At 37.3% G+C, this 22937-nt stretch overlaps 1 protein-coding gene across 1 annotated transcript in view; it reads right to left on the bottom strand.

Moving 5' to 3' along the window:
* Nucleotides 1–2328: 2328 nt before the first annotated feature.
* LOC127573473 (eukaryotic peptide chain release factor GTP-binding subunit ERF3A) overlaps nucleotides 2329–22937 on the bottom strand; it is a 35994-nt gene continuing 15385 nt past the window's right edge. Inside the window, exons 2-14 of the mRNA XM_052021726.1 lie at nucleotides 16414–16458; nucleotides 15926–16156; nucleotides 15655–15688; nucleotides 14540–14617; nucleotides 13600–13780; nucleotides 12976–13130; nucleotides 10626–10766; nucleotides 8548–8641; nucleotides 8107–8187; nucleotides 7344–7517; nucleotides 6642–6731; nucleotides 5064–5232; nucleotides 2329–4456 (exon numbers count right to left, since the gene is read on the bottom strand). Coding sequence (XP_051877686.1) covers nucleotides 4404–4456; nucleotides 5064–5232; nucleotides 6642–6731; nucleotides 7344–7517; nucleotides 8107–8187; nucleotides 8548–8641; nucleotides 10626–10766; nucleotides 12976–13130; nucleotides 13600–13780; nucleotides 14540–14617; nucleotides 15655–15688; nucleotides 15926–16156; nucleotides 16414–16458 — 1526 coding nt within the window. The 3' untranslated portion in view covers nucleotides 2329–4403. The remainder of the gene's footprint in view (nucleotides 4457–5063; nucleotides 5233–6641; nucleotides 6732–7343; nucleotides 7518–8106; nucleotides 8188–8547; nucleotides 8642–10625; nucleotides 10767–12975; nucleotides 13131–13599; nucleotides 13781–14539; nucleotides 14618–15654; nucleotides 15689–15925; nucleotides 16157–16413; nucleotides 16459–22937) is intronic.

Here is a 22937-nt window from a genome sequence, read left to right as displayed (position 1 = left end):
AGATCGGACAGGAGGCTGTTCAGTCTGTCCCGACTAAGGGCAAAAACCAAGGTTCGCGAAGTACTCATCAGGGACATGTTGTTTGCAGACGACGCGGCACTGGCAACACACTCTGAAGATCAACTGCAAAGCCTCATGGACAGCTTCTCAAGAGCCTGCCAGGATTTTAGGTTGACCATCAGCCTGAAGATGACGAACGTTTTGGGTCAAGGTGTTGAGTACCCCCCCTGCCATTACCATCAACAACTATGAGCTGGAGGTAGTCCACGAGTTCACATACCTTGGCTCCACCATCACGGATAGTCTCTCCCTGGACTCCGAGATCAACAGACGGTTCGGACGAGCAGCCTCAACATTCGCCAAGTTGGCAAAGCGAGTCTGGGAGAACAGAAAGCTGACAACATGCATCAAGGTTGATCATTTTATCCACCTTCCATAGATTCAAATGCACAGGGATCATGGAGCATTTACCTTTTGAAGGCTTCAGACTAGAAGTTTTTCCCTCAGTTTTTGTATAGGGGTCCTAAGTTTCTGTTGAAACATTCCCAATTAAAATTGGTTACCCTTTTGGTTCATTTAACTAAAGTCAAAGGGCCAGTTGAAAACTAATGTTAGTACGACAGCAGTGATGCACTTACCCCTCATATAAATACTGAAATTAGAATCAAATTTCATTTTTTGAAGGAAGATAGTGGTCAAAGCAGCTGGAGTACAAATTAAGCATAGACTTAATAAAAAGCTGGTCAAAGTGTCAAGGCCATCCCTCAATGTTCACTTCTCCTTTCTATATACAATTTTATTCCATTCCCACCACTTATGCAACAGTCAACTCTTAGGTGGCTTTGGTAAACAGAGTATCCATTGTGAAATTTGTCTGTGTTTTGGAAGACTCACTACAAATGATGGATTAGAAATATTTTCAGAAGATGTCATAATTTCTCCCTATCCAGCCAGAATCCAACTACACTAAATCAAGGCAGACATCAACAAGCTTAGCACAGATGCAAATGCATTTGGGATTTTCCTAGTCTGCAATATGTAGCTCTTTGCTATCTAAGCCTGATGACATTGGGGAAAATAAACCACTTATTAGTTGTGCCACTATTCTGATCCTGTGAACATGAATAAATAATTTCATATGAACACCTTCAACAAAACTATTGCAATTTAACACTCTGATGTACAATTTCACAACATACGACTTCATCTTGGGAATCAAGGTCAATTTAGCAAATTTGGTCTGGATTAATGTGCATTCATCTGTGAAGAGCCAGCATTTCAACACATATGAAAGACTTGCCTGTACAGTCAGATGCAGTTAAATAACCCATTTGCCACAAGACTATTGCCCTAGGAATTCACCAAGGTAAAAATGTTTCATTGCACACAATTTATTTGTAATGAAATTTTGCCCATATTACAACTGTCTTATGATCACTTTACCTTTCCATTGTTTGGTTAATTAAACGAATCATACAACACATCGCATTATAAGCGCACTAATAAGTACAGCATGGACAAAGTCACTTCCAGCAACTTGTACTTCAGCTAAACAGAGAAATTCAGCAAGTTGATACAACTTTCTGCTTCTAGCTTTCAACAGATATTGAATACCATGCATTTCAGTGAACAATATCTTGAATGTCAACAAGGTAACACAGAAAATCATCTGGTTATCTGTGTAGTCCAGTTGCCATAAGGTCATAAACACTAAGAAAGGAGAGCTAAGTATGTACAAATATATAAAAGACAAGCGGAAATTTGTCAGTCATTTGCACTGAATACACACAAGTAGCTGCAGCCGAGAGTTGTATTCCACTTCTGAAAATTGGAGTCACTAACTTCAGTCAAGCCAACCATTCACACATTTAGATCAGGTGACTGCCGAATTTCTGAGCACAGGTTGGTCACTAATTTTTGACACATACATGTGCCAATCTTCCAAAGACTGAGCTAAAGTTAAACCTATCACTGCACTTGTCTTCAACAATGCATTGACCAATGTAGAGCAATACCTAATATGGATAGAAAACTATTTCAGAGTGGCTCAACAGATCAAGGCAGATTATGAAAGGGGTTTTGCCCTTACTGCTAAGTATTAAATACTTAGCAACCAATGCTCGAGGTCTGTGGGTCCTTCCAAAACCTGGGTAAAGCAGCAGCCTGTATGAAACCAGCATATCAATATAGTTTCAGGAAAGGATCATATTACATGACGCCTTTTCAATGAAAGCTTCGTACTGTCCCTCTGCTCATCTTAATACAAGTTACATGATGGAAAAAAAACTAAATAGCTATATCTCTGCAGTTAGAGACGATATTCCAAGGGAAATGAAATCAAATTTTATTTTGCGAGATTAAGAATGCATACAATAAATTTGTATACTATACAATACTGTGGTCATATTTAACAGCTGGACTGTCTTACACCAACTTGTGTATTGCCAATGATATTTTGTTACAAAACGGACAACTTCAAGTGGGATCACCAAGATAAAGCCAACATTTCTCCAATTAAGAGCAAGGGCATTTCATACAGCAGCAATTAACATTTTCCTTACACACTTACCAAATTAACCAATTAAGTAATCAGCACAATAGAAACCCACGGAAATGTTGCTATTATTATACTGGTGTCTCCTCCCTCCCACCTCCCCCCACCCTCCAAGAGCAGCAAATCCCCACAGGTTTATTTGAAAACAGTTGGAAAAAAAAAGTGGGATTTTCATTTCCATGCATTACTGAAACAAAGAAAACCTGTTATTACCTTAACATTTGATTCATTAAAATAGATTAAATAAACTGATTTTCTAATTTTTGGGGGAAATTGTATACAATTTCATTGGCAGGGCAGAGCTCATTTGAGCAGTGGGCCAGTACATCAATTTGCTGTTTGAGAGTTCAGGTACATGTTTGTTCCAAGCCTGAATGTAATTTGTTGCTTTACTACAAAATGACACTTAATTGTAGCTATTCCTAGATTCATCCCATTCATTCTATTTGTTTCATATTTTAGTGCTAATTCCATCATCTTTCATAAATCCCTTTTATTAAATGGAATAGTAATTTAACTAGGCAAGGGAATTTTTTTTTAAAAATCCTCATTTTGACCCTTTAACAGTAGCAAATTTAGCATTATATTAAATAACTGTTGTCTCAAATACAAGGTTTTCAAATATGTACAAGGACTATATTTTCTCACATTTTGTATACCAACCACGCAGGTTCTATTTCAGATGATTTTTTTTCTCTTCATTACTCATCCAAGAAATATTCACTTCTTATAAAATTAATAGTTGATATGAAAGTTGTAGCAAGTGTTGAAATTCCCACCCAAAGTGGCAATGTTGTTACATGTGCATCCACATGTTAACTGGTTTATGTAATGCACTTAAGCAAGAAAATAAATTCAGCTACAGATATTCTAATCTGTTATTTTAAATATTATTTCAAGTCAAAAGAATCAAACCTAGATACTCTAATTAATATACTGCCTGTTCAAAGTGGAATATAACACTATAAGCTCATGCAGCAGTCATTTGTTCTTTAATCCTGAAGTTTTCCCAAACAATTCACATCATTTATCTGATTGCTGTTATGTACCTTGACACCTTTAGAAAAGATTTGATTCTTTTGGAGATGGCATAAATTGAACAGAAGCAATTGCTCCAAAATTAACTATTTCACTTGCACCTTTTTTAATGGTGAAATATTGGTATTTTGTTTTCCAGCAGGCAGAACATTTGTAATGAAATGCATCATGCTTTCGTGAATGCTGAAAAATACCACAAAGGGCATACTGTGTGGATACATGAAAAAAATTTATAGAACATATTCAGGATGGAAGGAAAAAATAAAATTAAGATATCATTTGCTGGAAAACTAGCTAACAAGCAGATGCAAGGTTCATTTCGTAGGAATCCTTTCCAAAATGATTCAAATGCCAGAAATATTTCAAATCGATTTTTATTGTCTCTACAGACTTTCTAACACAGGAACACTCAACACTGATCTGTTGAATAATCTGATCTGGTTGAAAAATGCAGGTGAGCCAGAATGCACACGAAAGAGAATGATGCCAGAATAAAATAAACTTTTTTGGTTTAATTTTATTTTTGCAGGCAATTCTGTCCACATCAGTTAGGTAGCTACTGCCGCATTTCTAAGAAAGCAGATTTCAGAAGGAGGATTTAAAATGGTAGCTTTAACAATGGCATAGCAGAGCTCTCAATATGAGAAAGCTGACGTAAAATGTGGACATGTTTACAGCAATTTGCAGTACATGGGAAAATAAAAGTATTGATGGGCAGAGGAACTATGAAAACCAAGAAAAGAAGGCGTGAAGTAGGCTGTTGCTGAGTCCTTTTTCATCACAGTATTGTGCAGCATTAGATAGTGGATCTTCAGTCCTTCTCAGGGATCAACTTCAGAACCTTTCCAATTGCAATAGTTTTACCTTTTGGAGAAAGTAAAAATAATTGTTTGTTAAAACATTCCACAAGACATGAGATGCAATAAACTTGCTTAACTACTATTTATTAACAGTGTCAATTCAATTTTACCAGGACCAATGATAATACACAAAACTCAATTCTTCCTTGGAATTTCATGTAAATGTCGTGGAAACACCACTTTGAATTTCATTGTGCAAACAGTCTTTCTATAATATAGAAACAAGTTTCATTTCAAGTTCCTCAGTTACGTGGTTTTAATATGCAAAACTCGAGGAAAACAATAATTTTACTCACAAAACTGACTTGGCAACTCCAAATTTATTGACTTTTTTTTTTAAACTAGAGATAAGCGCACTATTTCCACAAGTTTGTTCCGGGCAAAATGCAAGGGTAGTATTTGCACTGAGCGTATTTTTACTTAATTACTGAATATATAGTTCTTGATATGCTAAAATTAATTGTTTCAATGATCAGATTACTGTCTGCCTAATAATTGACCAGAGAAGATGCTCAAAAGAACTAGGAAAGCAGAACATTCAAGCCTAAAACCATCAAACAGCAGACTGCAGTTAAGCAAGTGTTATCTTCTGCAAAATTTCTGTAGCTAACCTTCATCTCTCAAGGTAAAACGCCCCATCTGAGGAAAATCTTTGAAGGTCTCAAGGCAGATAGTGCCTGCTGTCCTTAAGCGAGCAATGCAAACCTGATCTTGTTTAACAAAACGAGGCCGCGTCTTACTTTTTTCTCCAGATCTCTTATCCACCAGACAGATTAAGGCCTAGACAAAGATTGTTGCATGTGAATTATTATTATAACCATTTTGTTACCAGCAAAAATCAAATGACATTATACGTTTCACTCCCATGAAGCTGAATTCCTATCAAACTGTAGATGCATTGTTCCTAAAACTTGGATTCTAATATTTGAGCACTAGGATAGATTCACACCAGAGAATGCTGACAGTAGATATTAACAATAATCCTGAAAGCAAGTGGCTCCATTGAAGCCACACATTTCTATGTTAGGCAGACAAAAGTTGTAAACACATTTAAAATTATGATGTCTCAAAGAAGTATTCCTGGCTAAGGTTCTAGACAGTACATATAAAACCTGCCGCTAAACTTTTCATAATCAAAAAAATGAGGATCCTAGAATTCATCCTGCATTTCTTGAAAACAGAAGACAACTTGAAACGTATCAAAATTTTTCACAAGTATCCAAGTTACCAAGGACTTGGCAAGGAGGCAGTAACAGGCAAAAGAAAATATCTATAAACATGTGCATCATATTTCTATTGGACCCTCTAGTTCCCAGCCTGACTTGTTGGTTCTACAACAGAAAAATACACAGGGGTTAAAGATATGAGATCTTAATCAAAGGAGTGCACAAACTCATTCTATTTGTGGAATTTAGAAAATGGAGTTATTTGAATGAAGTTCAAACAATAAAGAGAACTTACTGACAGGGTATATCAAAATTATATTTACTGCTTTAGGGGTCCAGGTCCAGGTCTTTAAAAGCCAGAACAAGAGCAATTGGGAGAGAAGTTAGGAAACACATATACACAAAGAGTGGCAGGTGTTGGAACTGTAACTGATGCTTGATCAACAGCTAATTTTAAGATCAATTATCTGTTGTTAATCAAAGGCATTGTCATTTCCAGCAATAAGAGGCACATATGCATTAGCTATGAACATATTAAATGGTGGAAGCAGACAGAGACAAAGGACCTGGGGAAATGGGAGGAAAGGCAGATTGCAGGAATAACTAAATAATTCCAAGAAATATGGACAGAAAGATAAAAAATCCAAAGAGAAAATTTAACCATTTTCACATATATTGTTAGACTTATGATAACTTATATGTCAATATATGTAAATAAAGAAAGTGGTTCTGGGAACACTGGTACAGTATAGCATCCTGGCTAATTGCTCCCATTTTATCATCCACTATATTTATTTCATACAGAATCACAATAACTTTCAAAATAGTTTTTACTTGGTGTTTATAAACTGAAATTAATTCAGTTTCTGTGGAAAGGCACCCAAGAGTTTTGTGCTCTGTCCTATCTGTGCCAGAGGCCAATACTATACTAACTTTGTAATTGTTTTTTCAGTATAAACTTTATAAATCCATTCAGATTATGGAGACATCTAATTTTAAGGGAATCTTAAATGTTTGACTTACCGCTATTTGCACTTCTTCAATGCAAGTATGGATGTGCAGCACTGCATTGTAACCTGGGCAGATGATGGATTTATGCTCAATTATAACTATCTGCAATTAAAAAAATATTGTAACACTAATTTCAGCAGATCTTTTAGAAAATGCACACATGGTTTATAATGGCAGTGCTTTAAATCTGGAATATGCCTATAGCTGAACATACATAAATCTTTTGAACATAAAACAAGATTTCAGACAAAGCAACATCAAGTTGCACCAGTGATTTAATAAATTTTCAAAATGTGATTGCTCTGACAGGTGTGGCATTTATTTTGTAGGCTTTTTGTGCTTAAGACAGCAGCAGCATCTTCTCCTGGTGCAGTGCATGTGAAGATACTGAGAAGGTTGCTGATTTGGAAGGTACTATTGGGGGAAAAAAAACTGTGCCAACTTGCTGCAATGCACCCTAAACTCAGTACCTGCAAAGCAGCCACAGTATGGAAGGACAAGGTATTTAAGATGGGTACTGCAGTACAAGCAAATCATAACTACATCATTTATAATCAGTTTGAACACTACAACCAAGGTCAAAATAATGCAAAGGTAACTTTTTATAGTTCAAGATTCATCAGAATATTCAATAGACTCAGATTCTGAAGATGTGGAATCCTGCAAATAATTTATAGATTTGACCTTCTTAAATATGCCCAAGTGAAAAGTTACCTGTGCATCAAAAGTACGTCCTGAGTGACAAAGGTTGCCATGGTCGCACAGAATGAATCCTGGTAGGATCTCTTCCTCTTCGATTCCCTTCAGTCGTATCTTCAGATTTTCACCTGGGTCTGCTGAATCAGTCTCCACATCATCAGACAAAAGTCCCAGAACTTCAACATTATGCTGCAAAACAGAATACCATATTAAATATTAATGTTCCCCAATCCATTGAGTATCTGACTTTACCCAAAAGTGACATCAAACCGTAGGGGTTATACAATTGGCTGATCAACTAAAAAATGTACATTTTCCCCCACTGGAAACAAATATTGAGAGATAAGCATTTAATAGATTCAAAAAGAAGATGCTCAAAAACACTAATCTCATCAAATACAATGAAGGCAAATGTACATTTTTAAAAAAATCTTTGACGTCACTTTCCTGTATATCACTACACAGTTTTAAAAGGCATTCTTGAAAGAGCCATTGCATAAGCACAACAATAGTCTGTGGACCATCAGCTTTTCAGGAAAAGCAGGCACAGGTAATAAATTCAATTATGTTCATGCCACCAATATCTTGAGTAACTAAAATAAGTTCCACTGGTTTAAAAGATCAACATGTTCCTCAAAAAATATCTTAGTGTAAAAATACTGCGGTACCTGAAAGATAAATTGAACAGGTACTTGCAACTATATTAAATAATGCATGAAACTACAAGTTGAATGGCATATTTTATAGATATCCATGTACAATACAAAAGTTTACTTACTTTGTTTGGCATCATAACAAGTTGGTGTCCTTTTCCAATTAATCCAGATTCTAGTTTGCCCAGAACCACAGTACCCATGTCCTACATTAAAAAAAATTGTACATCGTGTTTTTAAACTAATTTAGCACAAAATTGTACCAAGTACCACATGTTTTTCCCCATCCACTAAATCCATCATTCCCAAACAGTTGAATTTCACTCAAATTCTAAACAGGGATCTTGAATACTGTGGCCAATTAGGACCAGTTTCTGATCTCTTATGCAAAAAAAAGTGCCTATTTACTCATAACATTACTTCTCCCAGTTGACTCAGTCAGCTTCAGTTTTCCTTTTAGACTGCTTCTAGTAGAGAGGGTGTCCTTGCTGTTGCCAAAATTAATGCAGAATAGTAAACCACACGGTCAAGACGACTTTGGAATTTAATAACCTTAATAATCTTACCTTGTATTTATCTACAATTGGTACTCGCACAGGTCCAGTGGATGTCCTATTGAAATGTGGCAAATTGTCCAGATATGGTATAAATGGTAAACCACTGTAATAACAGAAAAATGTAAATTGCAGTCACATCTTAACACAAATCTCAACTCTACTAATAATTTATCATGTAAATTGGGAACGTTCATGACTCTATGCATTTTGACATCTTTGTAATTACATTTTCAAACTGCTTTTCACAGTAATTTAAAAGAATAAACACCAGACTCCAGGATGATTTGACCATGCTCATCAATTCCAAAGCAAATCAATAACTATGCCAAATCAAACAAGTCTTGAAAATTAGTTATATTTTAATTCACTTCGCAATTGTGTGCACAATATCTTCACAAATCTACAATGAAAATATGGAAACTATTTTGATTCAAACAGTGACTGTAAAATCTTATGCTGAAGTACCTTTCAGTTATTGCCCAGAAAAATATCAGCACAAATAATTTTCAATTACATCCTTTCTAATGAACACTAACCCAATGTTACCATTTTCAAAAACCAAAGGAACACAATCCTGCTACACAATCAAAAATTTTTAAAAATGACTCTTTGCAGCTGACTACTTCATCTCATCCTTTCCTCTTTCAGTATTTTGACATGGCAGGTATCTAAACATGACATTTTGCCACAATTCAAGCCTAATAAAAGTGGGGAAGGATGAATTTTAAAAGAGGAAGCTAAGAAATATTATGGATGAGTAAATTGGTATCCTTTTATAGATGCATCCTTAGTTTTGATAATGGTATAGTGCTGTTTGTTTTTGAATCCAAAGCAAATTCTTTCAGCTGTATTTGCAGCAGGGGAGAGAAAACAAAGGGATTTAGAAAACAAAGGGATTTGGAGAAGCTGTGAAATGCAGGTCAGGCTGTAGGAAATATCCAGCAGATCAAATTTGTCATCAAGACTGCTGCTGTGGTTTGGTCAACTTACCCCTCTTTAGCAGAGGGCAAACAGCTCTGAGACCTCCTCATACCTCCCTCTGGACCATAACCCCACCACTTACCATCAGGCCATTCTCTCCCAGACCATAACGGACCTCATTTCCTTGGGAGATCTTCCATCCCCAACCAATTCTCAATCCTATACAGACTGCTTCTAACTCATCCCTCAATTCATTTCCCTGTGTACTGACAAATACTTGCTGCACTCAAACCAAAAATTTCATTACTTCTGTTGCAGTTTTCCATTTCCTTAAACTCCTGCCTTCCCTGAGGATTCCATTCCCTTCTTCCTGTTGCTTCATCTCCAAAGTATGTGTTGATATTGACCTTCATAATTTCCATCATTCCACTACCATACACATCTCCCCTTCCCCTTTCAGATCCCAAAAGGGTCTGTATCCTTCACTGCTCCCTGGCCCACTCTTCCATCTCCAACAACCACATTCTCTCAGAACATGTTGAGGCATGTTGCAGTTGTTACAACTTTTTATTAAATTCAATTACAGGGAATTTACTTTATCAGAACTGCCAGTTCTGTTGTATCCATTTGCAATATTAACTTTTTATTTCCTCTCTCCTCTAATACAGGAAATAATTGCCAAATCAGGCTGTACAGATGCTGCCTGCCAGAGTGTTTCCAGCATTTTTAGTTTTAGGTTTTCAGCATGTTTTCAAAATTGTGTTTGCCATTATTCAGTAATTATTTTTACGTGCTTTAGGTGAAGAGTTGAAGTTATTTTTAGTTTAAATTTTTTTCGGTTCTGTCAGAGCACTCAGAAATATTTGAAAATCTTTCAGTTTGATAGGTGGCATGACTAAACGTAGCTCAGCGAAGAGTTGCATCCAGCATGATGCAGGCCAATATTTATATATTACTGGAACTAAAATACAGGTATCCTTACCATTCAAATTGCACTCAAACCTTCAACAACATTGCACTCAAGTAGCATTGGCAATTGTTTGTGTTTTCTTTTCCATATTAAGTTGCAACAAATATTTACCATCTTGACTTTTTTTAACCATCTTTCAATTCTCCATTTGATCTTTTCCCTGTGACAGATAAAGCAAGAGACAGTTAAGACTTACGTGTACCAAGTGCAGTTCTCAGCTCGTTCTTTTAGGTTTGCACCAGTTAGTCCAGAGCAAGGCATAAAATAGATGTCCTTTTTCGGATTGAAACCAACTTTCTTCAAAAATGGCACCAGTTTTTCTTTGCATTCCTCATACCTGAAAAAAGGTGGGGGGTGGAAATAGAAAGTTAAATTGTGCAGTTGATCTACTTTTAGACTTAAGGTTCAAAAAAAATAAAGATAGCCATTAGGCAACAGCTTCTCTAACACTCAAATGCAGTCTGGGCCACATATTGTTTAAATTCATTGAGAAAGGGTGCGTTCTCAGGATAATTATTTATTGATTTTAGTAAGAAAGATTTAATACATTTTATAAATGCTATGCATTAAATTGTGAAATTGTAGAATCAGCTGAGAGCTCATTTCAAAAACTTAAATCACCAAAAGCTTCTCCACCCCACAATTAGAACTGGCACCTCAAGTCTTTTTTTCAAAAAGACATAATATCTCAGGATCACACAACATTCTGCATTATTACAATTGGCAGAGGGCTTGTTCCAGAGTTTTTCTTTGACCAATCTAGATGACCACACTGGGGCTGTTAACGTAGCTCTGAAGCCAAAAAGTATATTAAAATTAAATATAATTAGTAGTGCATTCAACTTGTGTAATCTTCTGCTGGAGCTTTAACAGTCACCTAAATCAATATGATAATCAAAATCAAGAGAAACATTTCTGTTAATCAGGGCTTCCCGGGCAGTCTTCTGTTTCCCATCCAAGTTTTCCAATGATTGTAAAGGCTCAAATACCTTTACAAGTTCACAGACCAGTTTCAAGATTCTTGAGTACACGTACAGCATATTGAGGGAATCACAGGACACTGGACATCAAGGAATTCAAGGTGTTTTGGGGCAGCATTGAAAAATTGTCCTGAGATAAATTAGACATGATCTTGATGAACGTCTTAAAAGACAAGGCTTATGCCTGTTCCTATTTGTCACATGAATGCTCTTTAAAAAAAATATGCAATTTTAATTACTCCATTCAGCTGTGTTAAGATGCAATGTAAATGACACTCAATGAAACCCTTCCAAATAGTTTCAAACCTTTCTTGCTAGGTGAAAAATGAAAGAGGGCAGTGAACTAATGTTAAATTTAGTACAGGTCCTCCTAGGGTTAAAAAGGCCTAACTTATGGACACGTTGCACATACAAACAAGCCTTTGGGAGATGGGCGAGATGGAAGAGGATGGATTTGCCTGCTGCTGCTGGGCTACAGGCATCTCCTCCCATGTGGGAAAATGGCATTTCTGTAAGCCTGTTCTCCCCACCTTGCTCTGAGCCACAACAATTGAGCTGGGAGTACTGAACAGACTCACTCGATCACTGACTGAGTCAGCGAGGCCACCTGCTGGCCACTCTTGCTGCACCCACTCACTCTCCTGCCACAGCTGTTACTGCGATCCTCTCCCTTACACTATTTTTGCTCATTTCTAACTTACAAAGAGCTTGTGTTACAGACAGTTCACAGTAACATAACCCTGTTGTAACTTGGGGACTGCCTACAATAAGAAAGTGAACATTGGCCTTCTTTATCCCTGCATGAAGATTCTTCATTTTTCTAATTGGAGATGCTCAAATCAAGCTAATTTTCTTTGCCATGGAAAAACATAATTCAGTGCAAAAATGGACAGGAATGCATGCTCTAAAAAAAATTGGAAAGACCACTATGTGGCATTTTGTACCAGCATGTTAACTTCACTTGCAATTTACACCTTTACTAGATTATGGGGGAGAATTGTGTTTTTCAAGGCACTCGATGAAGTACTATTTTGCACACATAATTAGGAACTGGTTCCAGTTCTGCAGCCAAAATGTTGTTGGTAATGAATTTGTTTCAGCCTGGAGGCATGATACTAGTTGTGTCCCAGGGATCAGCACTAAGCCCACCACTGTTGTCCTTATTCATGACTTGTAGTCAGTTGTGTTGGAAGCATGGTGGCAAATTTGCTGTAAACAGCAAAAACTGTGGAAGGGTGATGACTGTATGCAGTTGTAATCAAATGCAAATGAGATTTAGAGGCACCAAGGGAATGGACAACCAAAATCCAAACATTTAGATAATGGACTGTAATACAGTGAACAGAATTTCTTAGGTAACATATGCAAGGAACAATACCGAATCAAGGTTTATAGACCTGGAAAGATTCTCTCTGGATATAATTTTCAAGCAATCAATTTTTCAGCACACAATCAAGTACCTTTGTCCCATACAGCTACTCTGTTAAATTTACAATGTTGCAAAGCCTTAAGTATTTAATTGTGCTTTGTTAAAATAAACAATTCTCAAAGCATGCATAATCATACCTATCTTGACTCCAGCTTACTGTTGGGTCATCCATTTTATTGATGAGAACTATCAGATGTTTTACTCCTGCCGTTTTTGCTAACATAGCATGTTCTCGTGTTTGCCCTCCTTTCTCGAAGCCAGTTTCAAATTCACCTTTCCTGGCTGAGATAACCTAAATAAACGACAGTGAGGCGTTTCCATTTGGATACAAAAACAATTTTACGAATGGGAATTTGTTCAACTAGTGACAGGTACATTTAAATAGAAATCTAAACTGGCTTGTTTCATCAACTCAGAAAACTAGAAAATTCACAATTATTGATAATGGCCAAATGGAATCATCAACTAAGAGTGAGACTCAATCTTGAGTCTTGCACGAAAATTAACTTCATTAACACAAAACAAATACTAACTCCTTCTCGTGAACTCTAACTACCCTTAGGATATAATGCAAAAGTTCATACAAGTTTGATAATTAGTTTTTTTCTATGGTGTCATGTTAAATTCTTGCACTGATTTCCCAGTTCCCGAATTATTACAGGAATTGAATTTAAGTGGAATACTTTCTTCCAACTTTATGTAAAACCACTAACTGCGTCATCTTTATCACAAAGAAACCAGTTGAAGACTTGATATCTTACCAAGACAGCAAGATCAGCTTGAGATGCCCCACCAATCATATTTGGTACAAAGCTTTTGTGACCTGGTGCATCTAAAATGGTGAAATGCTTTTTCTCAGTCTCAAAATATGCACGACCCACTTCAACTGTTTTCCCCTTGTCCCTCTCCTCCTGATTTGTGTCCAAGGCCCAGGACAGATACCTAAGCATAATGACATTTCATTAAAAAAAGTACAAAGATAAAGCAATTACACATTTTCATATTAACTCATAGGATGAATACAACTATAAATAAAAATGTTTCATTCAACATTACACATGTCCATTGAATTGCTATTTAGCATGTATGAACTCTAATGAGAGTGAGTTTCCAAACAGCTAACAAAAAAATGTCAAGCAAAATGAAAAGGGAAGGGACAGGAACGATTTATACCCTTTTTATGGATTTCAGTTCTTGGCTGTTAAGTCACATTGCTGCATATCAGCAACTTATTTCCCTCACTTTATTCTCTGAATAGAGACTCCTTGCAGGGAGCATGATTCCAAAGTTCCCAGCTGCCTTCTGCAACTTCAGTGGAGTAGCCATATGCGATTGCCAACAAAAAGCAATGAAACCAAAATGACAGCAGGAAGACATTGCACAAGTGCACCAATTGCACATTTCCAACAAGGATCATTCAGTACACAATGCCATCCAATGTCCCTTTACCGATATGCTTAAGCCAACCATATAAATTGTAACATCAGATAGAAAATGCATATTGTAACAGAGACTGGTGACCTATTTAGAGATGCCTTTATGTAATTCTTGACAGATGAGGTTCGTTGACAACTGGAGTGTTCAAATACTAGACTTGGGGGAAAAATGTAGTAAATATAGGAATATAGAGCAAAATGAACTCCAACTTAGGAATCATGTTGAAGGTTGAAACTGCCAATCCCACCATACAAATAATCTTACCATGTTTCTCTATTTTTCTCCTTGGCTTCCCTCTCATACTTTTCCAGTGTTCGTTTGTCCACCATACCTGTGAGATACCTTTGGGGAAAAAAAGCTGCCAATGAAAACTGAACATCTCTTCATAGTTTTGATTTTATTTTTTTTCAAGTTCTAGTTCAATTTCTATATTGTTAATCACATTAAAATGCAGGTAATTAAGTCAAACTATAAAAAGATATGAGAAATGTACAATTAATCTTTTCTTGGCTTTTTTTTAAAGTCCTACATAAATTCAGGTATTGCAAACAATAGTATTCCAGACAATAGTGGAATACTAAACACATTTTCAATGATAAAATGTATTACTAGCATATCCATTCTAATAAGGTTACCCAAGATGACTGAAAGTGTTTAAGTGCGGAACTCTCACCCCATCAGGACTTGAACAATACTGACATATTGATTTAAACGAGGTACCAATTTTTGCTCAGATGGCTAAAGAGACAACTCTTATGAAATTTAAAAAGTTGAAAGACTTAAGCTTCATCTAGTTTGAGTAATTCAATCAAATGTAATGTCATTCCAAGTCTGAGATAGCCTTTTTAGACTCAATGTTTACAAATGCTTCGTATCCATGATAGAATGCACTGCAATAAATACAAAACTTCAAGACTGCAAGATATATTATTTACATTAACATATCTAATCTCAAAGCAAATGGACAATTCTTATCCAGACAAAAAAGCAACTGTCCTATGGGATAAAAAGCATCCATAAATAATCAACTTTTTTTTTTGTTTTCAAGCAGTTTCAGTTGAAAGTAGAATGCACCACAGGACTTCATAATATGATGGATCTCCCTAATCATCTTTAACAAGTAGGCAATTCTGCATTATACCAATTATAGTCAAAGCAAACATTTTCAATTCAAATCTGTCCACAGGCCTAAATTCCACACTGCAGACTGAAGAAACAAGGGTATCTCCAAAGCGAAAGTCCCTCTCTTATGCAGAAGTTGCAGGAAATAATAGATTAACATTATATTCTATTTGGTAACAAGACAATAGATTGAGAACTCCAATTAGAGTTTATTTGACTCCATTTCTACACCTTTTAGAACAGAAGCAATAACTTACATTATTTGTCCACCAATAGTGGATTTTCCAGCATCTGTGGAAAAATAATAACAGTTATTGTAGAAAAAACTGAACAAATTTCATATTGTGTGTATTGGCAAGAGCAGAATTTTCCATTAACAAAAGTTCTGTTGCTATATAAACAGTGAATTTCTGGCTGCAGTGATGACTGAATGTCAATGCAGCATTTTATGCAAGAAGACCAGTTTATCAACTCAGTTTTTAAAATTAGGCACAAGACCATGATGTTTTTTTTAATCTATTAACTTACCTACATGACCTATGAATACAACATTCACATGTTCCTTCCTCGGAGCACCTGGCTCTACCACTGCAACCTTTGGTGAAGACACCTCCTCCTCCTCTTCCATTTCGACTGGAGTAGCCAAAGGTGGACCTCCATCACCTGCAGGACCACCTCCTGGTTCTGCTTCACTCGGTTCTGCTTTCTGTTCCCATGATTCTTCAGGTCCTGCTTCTGTATCTCCATTTTCTATTAGTGCTGCAAAATTCAAAATGGTCAGGTCATGGGAGTAACTCAATTTAGTCACTAAAATTTTGTTACTTGAGCAAGCATCAAGTAGTCACTAAAATATTCATTCAAATCAAGAACAGAAGTTTTAAAAAATGGGGAACACTCAATTTTTGAAATATACAGAAGATAAAAAAGGATAGATCTGTCAGTTAAGTGCTGGTTAATTATGTACATTGTGCCAAATCATAACATTTAAGGCTAAAATCCTGCCAAAGATTTCTTACCAGCAGGTTCTGAAACTTCCATGCTGGGATCAGTAGCATCAGGCCCTGTAAGACAAAGAATTATTTGCTTGAAAAAGCAACTAAAATTTTGCAAGGTTTATTGAACTGCCTTGGAACACTCATAATACAACTGTTTGAAGATTACACTGGAAAAGAAAATGAATCTTATTGATAATATTTATGACAGTGTAGAGGAGCAGCACCTTAATCAGACAGCACATGTCATTAGGAGGCTGCAAAAACATTCAAAACCATTAAGGTAAACATGACCCTCAATGCAGAATACTGAAGAGGTACTGATACACTGAATTCTTGCAAAACCTTGGGGTGCAGTTGGAGTGCCATTTGAAGTTTTGAACCAACTATTTTAAAAGGGAAAAAAGGAAAACAGAAGCTTAACCAAAACGAAAAGATAAGTCATTAAGGCAGACTTGAGACGGAATATTCAAGGTTGGGGGTTGACCAAACAAACCTCCAGGGCAGCTGAGTAAGGGCTGCTCCCTCACAGCTCCAACCACCTCCCATTTCCTCTGGGTATGGGGGTGGGGGGAGGGAGGAATTTATTGGTTTAATTTTTGTCATGTGTACCAAGGTACAGGGAAAGCTTTGTTTTGCATGCTATCCATACAGATCAGTGCAATGAGGTAGTACAGGGGAAAACAATAAGGGAATGCAGAATAAAGTGTTACAGTTACAGAGAAAATGCAATGCCAGCAGACAATAAAGTGCAAGGTCATGACAGGGTAGATTGTGAGGTCAAGAGTTCATCCTTATCATACTAGGGGATCATTCAATAGTCTTATAACAGCAGGATAGTAGCTGTCCTCAAGCCTGGTGGTACATGCTTTCAGGTTTTCATATCCTCTGCCTAATGGGAGTTTAAAGGAACATGGGGAGAATAGATTGGGAATAGAATATATGGGTGTCTGATGGTCAGCATGGGCACAATAGGCCTATTTCCATGCTGTATTACTGTAGTAAGGGAAAGTGCCAGATATGATCCTAACAAGGTACAAATTGAAAATGACAAATTACATGCATACTTGGAAATTTAAAAAAAATCAAAATTTGCCACTGAAGTAGAATCCACAAATTCTTAAAAAATCAATTATTAAAGAATGATAGAGAGCATATAGGGAATAGTATTTGGAAGAAGATTTAAAAGCATTTTTGATGAAGCATATTTAGCTGAACTCCTCTGCAATAAGTTGCCTGTGTGCTATCTGGTTGAGGCTGAACCAATTAATCTTTTAAGGGGTATGGATAAAAGATAAGGAAAAAGCCAGCTTTTTTCAGATAGATTTAAAGATGCATAGGCTTTCAAACACTCAGCACAGATTCAATGGGTGGAATAGTCTTTGTACTGTAAACTACACTTCATTGTTCTAATTAGAGTCATGTACAATGTACATCACAGGAATGATTTGAATATTGAAAGAAAATAATTGGAATTATGCACGTCTTGTTCATCTCCAAAGTACTAACAATAGTCAAATGATGATTAGTTAATAGACTGGACAAATTTTCAGCAAGCTAATGCACAAATTAAATATTACCACAGTAAAAATAAAAACATAACAATTCTGTGTTTACAGTGCTATAGAATCTATGACAGTAATGGAAAATTTCATCATGAAATGCCATATTCTGTCCAAAGGTCCACGGGAGAATTAATTATTGTGAATTTGTCAAAAGAGCAGGAGAAATGCAGTATTTCAAATTTGAGGCATAAGGAAACTTCTTAAAAAAATTACAAGTAATAAAATGGAAAAATACTGGACAGTTGGCCTCATGTTGAATTTAATCCAGAGTGAACCATTTAACTTTTGCCAAGGTGGCTACAAATGTTCTTTAATTGTACACATCTAACTGAGAAAGGGTTAAAAAAAAGCTATAGTTCTTGCTCCTGCTCTTTGTTGGACAGCATTTTTAAAGACATGGCGTAGGCAGGATTGTAATTGGAAATAACAGTTCTTGGCTCTTACAATGGTAACTTGGCCAATTCCTTTGGGCAACTAGTTTCACTGGACCTATAAATGAACATCAGGAAAGTCCAACAGAAAAGTCCAACTTGGGCAGGAATCTTTGTCTATTTATATCTTCTTCAAAATCTTAATTTAAAAATTGAATTCTCAAAATCTGATGAAGGATTAACTCCACATTTTTGAAACTTCTTTACACTTTATCTAAGACTTGGAGTAGACTGTGTACAATGATCAAAGTCAGTGTCATACAGCATGGGAAAGGGCCCAGCAATCCACCAAGACGTTGCTATCAAGCACTCATTTGCACAAATCCTACATTAATCCCATCATATTCCTCTCAAATTAATGTAAAATCTCCCCAGATTCAACCTCTTCATTAAATAATCTACCAACCCACACATATTTGAGAAGTGGGAGGAAACCAGAGTAAAGATATGCAGTAACAGGGAAAGTGTGAAAACTCCATATAGAGACCATTGAACCCAGGTTGCTGGAGCTGTAAGGAATCAGCTCTACTAGCCGTGCTGACAGCTCTGTGGGGGAAGAAGTTAATCCAAGTTCGTCTAACATTTAAGCTCCAGACTTAGTGACAAATTTGCATGCCTATATCTGTCCGGTTACTTTATCACTCTTCACATGGAGTCCAGAGGGCAACTGAACTTGCTGATCAGCATTCACAGTGGAGTAATCATGTCTCAGATCATGTTTCAGTCTACACCTGGAATATGATCTGATATCCTAGTGATTTCAATGCAGATAGTTGAGCTGCAGATGCTGCTTAATATTTTGTATTAAGTTAACTTGATATTTCAAAAAATATATTTTTGTAAAAATCAAACACTTCAGTGGGTAAAACCAGGAACAAGACTTTTCCAGTTGTCAAATCGTTCATAGAACAGTATTTCTTCAGTGCAGTAAAGCTATGCTACCTTTCAGAGCATAAAATGTGGGTCTGCATCATTTGGACCACCAAAACAAACAGGGATCCTCAACAAGATCTTGTCCAAAAAGTTTAATACACACAGATTATTTCCCCTGTTGATTGTGTTGAATACCTGCAGTCAATCAAATGAAGTGGAAAGGAAACAACTTGAAATGCAGGGAAAGGTGCGGGGAGGGGTGGACACAAGGAGAAACTGATTTTGTTTTCTTCAATATGGGCTGTCTCCATTTCTATAAGTTTTTTTGGGATTAAACGCAAGAACAGGAATAACATTTGCATCCTACTCTGCCATTCAATGAGAACATGGCTGATGTGTGACTTAATTCCATTTATTTGCTTTTCTCATTTTTCTTACATCATTGGAGGCAGCCATTCAGCCCATTGAGTCTGAGTAATCCTTTCAGCCTGATTCAACCACTTATTTCTCTAAACTCATTCTCTCTCATGTCCATCAACTTCCCCAGTTCTTCAACTACCCAACTTACACTAGAGGTAATTTACAGAGCCAGTTAACCTATCAAGTGGCTCACCTCTGCGATGTGGGAGGAACACTGAGCATCAGGGGAAACCCATGCTTTAATTCATTGCTTCCCAATGTAAAGCTATCCATGTCCAGTCAAGACATGAAAATCCTTGTAGAAACATTGAAAATAGGAAAAGATCCTTCAAGCCTGCTCTGCCATTCGATATCATCCTCTACTGTAATACCATATTCATGCTTTCTCCCCACATCCCTTCATGACATATCTAGAAATCTCTCTTAACACACATTAAACTTGGTCTCCACCACCTTCTGTGGTGGAGAATTCCACTAGCTCACCAACCCTGTAAAGAAATTTCTCCTCATTGAGTTCTAAATGTCTTATAATCTCAAAATAATGGATATCAGTTGGTTCTAGACAACCCTTGCCTCAGTTTGCCTTGCCCCATCATACTTTTTGTTTCAATGATATGCTCAATTATTCCTCTAAACTGCATAGGATATACAGGCCAAACAGGGCTGGTCAACCCACTCTCTCCACACATGACAGTCATGCTATCCGTGGAATCAGTGCCCACCTCCACCCCCCATTTCTAATTTTAAAAAAATCTCCAAATATACCAATTAATTTCTTATCTTCATTTGTTATTTTTCTTGTTTACAGACATGACTTGCTCAGGGCACACAGACCAAATTGCTGGTAATAACCATAAAAGTGAAACAATTTTGAGTGACAGCCATGATGCAATAAAACTGGAAACTGCAGATAGGGTCAGATAGTTTCAGTAGAGAGTGGTCAAGGTGAATGAGCTGACATTTCTTGTTGATGAAATTTGAGTTTTGATTAAAGATAAAGGTGAAGTTCTAAGTGACAGAGAGGCGGTGGGGGTGTGTGGGTGGGAAGCAAAATGGGATAGAAAGAACAAAAAGGAAGTGCAAATCCAGAAGAGTGGTGGGAGTGATTAACTGACAATTGGACAATGGTGCAAAACACAAAAGGGAGTGCTAAAGGGACAAGTAACGATGGGTCTAACAGGTGTAAATGGAAATAGCTGAATTAACTGAATTTTAGACTCAATGTTAAGACTACAAGGCTGCCACGTACATCATGAAAAAGTGCTGCTTAAGTTGATATTGAGCTTCAATCAAATACTGCAATAAACAAGTCTGAGGACTCAGGAACAAAGAATTAAAGTGACACAATCAGAAGCTACATGTCATGCTTGCTATTTATAGAGTGGACTTATGAGAATTTGACTAGTTTTCTACCAATTGTACAGACTAGAACAAAGCATCATCTATATTAACTTTTGCGAAGTGAATGCCAAAATATTTTCAGCAAACTATGCTGCTATCCGCAGGAACTGTTCTGGATTAGCTTCAGTAATGCCCTTGAGTGACGGAAAAAACAATACTCGTATACACAATTTCCCAGCTTGCCCGCAGATTGAACATGGCTCTATGCCAGTAACATTTTAATTTACCATGTAAATTGTGATGGCTCATAGTGGATGATTTGGTGTTTCGAATGATAGTAAACAACTTGGATAAAGAATATTTCTCAGTTGTCTGTACTACCCTTTGCAGAAAGTTCAGGATATTAATGGAGTTTACACTTTTGATTGCAGATCAGTGACTAGGTTGGAAGAAGGACTAGCTATAATTCCTGTAGGTGGTCTACAGATCTACCAAATTCTCTGGGACTTACAGCCATCTTCCAAGACAAAAGGGCTAAAGCTTGCGAGTGTAGAATCTCAAGTCTTAATGAGTTCTGATAGTCATTCCAGATACAAAAATAACCAGACTCCTGCAGCAACTTGTGTATTAGAATGGAGAGGAGCAAAAGCCAAGTTTATTGCCCAACCTTGATTGCAGAGGTGGAGTGATCAACCTCCCTGACCTGATGCTGTCCACGTGCTGATGATATATGATGATGTGATGACTGCTTGGTTGTGTTAAGTAGGGAACTGTAGCAACTTGACTCAACAATAAAGTGATAGCAAAATACAATCGGTTGGAGGAACTCAGCAGGTTGAGCAGCATGTGTTGGGGTGAAAGGAACCGTTGGCTTTTTGGTCAAAACCCTGCATCAGGACTGAGAGTGGAAAAGGAAGATAGCCAGTATAAAGGGAAAGAGAAAGGAGGAGGGTTGAGACAGGCTAGCAGGGTGGAGCAAGGAGGGGTGTGTGTTCCAACTCCACCCTGCCCCTCCCCTACTTGGCTCAATCTGCCTGTCATCCTTCAACAGTCCTTGGTCCACCAAAAATCACCAACTGGCCCATCTCAACAACACCCCTCTACCACCCCGCCCCCTCCCCAACTTTACACTGGTCATCTCCTTCTCCACTCAGTCCTGATGCAGGGTTTCAACCAGAAGTGTTTAGAAATCCTAGAGAAACAAAGGACTGCAGATGCTGGAATCTAGATGAAAAGCACCATGCTGGAGGAACTCAGCAGTCCAAGCAGCATCTGCAAAGAAAAGCAGGTGGTCAATGTTTCGGGTCAGGACCCTTCTTCAGGCCGAAGATAGGAAAAGGGGAAGCCCAATATATAGGAGGGAGAAGCAGAGTAGTGATAGGTGGACAAAAGAGGGGAGGCAGGGTGGGCACAAGGTGGTGATAGGTAGATGCAGGTAAGAGGTACTGATAGGCAGGTGCAGGGGAGAGCAGATCCACCAGATGATGGGTCAAAGGCAAGGAGAGAAAGGAAGAAAAAAGGTAGAAAAGATAGACTAGGAAAGGGAAGAAGAGAAGCGTGGTGGTGGTGGGGAAGGAGGATGGGGATAGAAATCCTTCCCCCAACAGATGCTGCTCAACCTGCTGAGTTCTTCCAGCAGATTATTTGTTACTCAGATTCCAATATCTGCAAGTCTCTTGTGACTGCAAAAATAAAGCATACATCAAGTCAGGATGCTGAATGACACGCTAAAGCTGATGTTCACCATTATACCCAGTGGAGTCTCAGGGAAGGGAGACACTTAATTAACTCTAAGAGTTGCTGTACCATGCAATTTACATATGATTATCCACAAAAGAACAACGCCAGAATAGTGAGGTCATGGACTGTATCTGGATTACGAAAGAGTAGGTGCTGGCCGTCTTGAGGCAAATTAAAG

The sequence above is a fragment of the Pristis pectinata genome, chromosome 8 (genome assembly GCF_009764475.1).
Source record: "Pristis pectinata isolate sPriPec2 chromosome 8, sPriPec2.1.pri, whole genome shotgun sequence".
Taxonomy (NCBI): Eukaryota; Metazoa; Chordata; class Chondrichthyes; order Rhinopristiformes; family Pristidae; genus Pristis; species Pristis pectinata.
The sequence above is the reverse complement of the archived record's forward strand: the minus strand, read 5'-3'. Positions and strand labels throughout refer to the sequence as shown.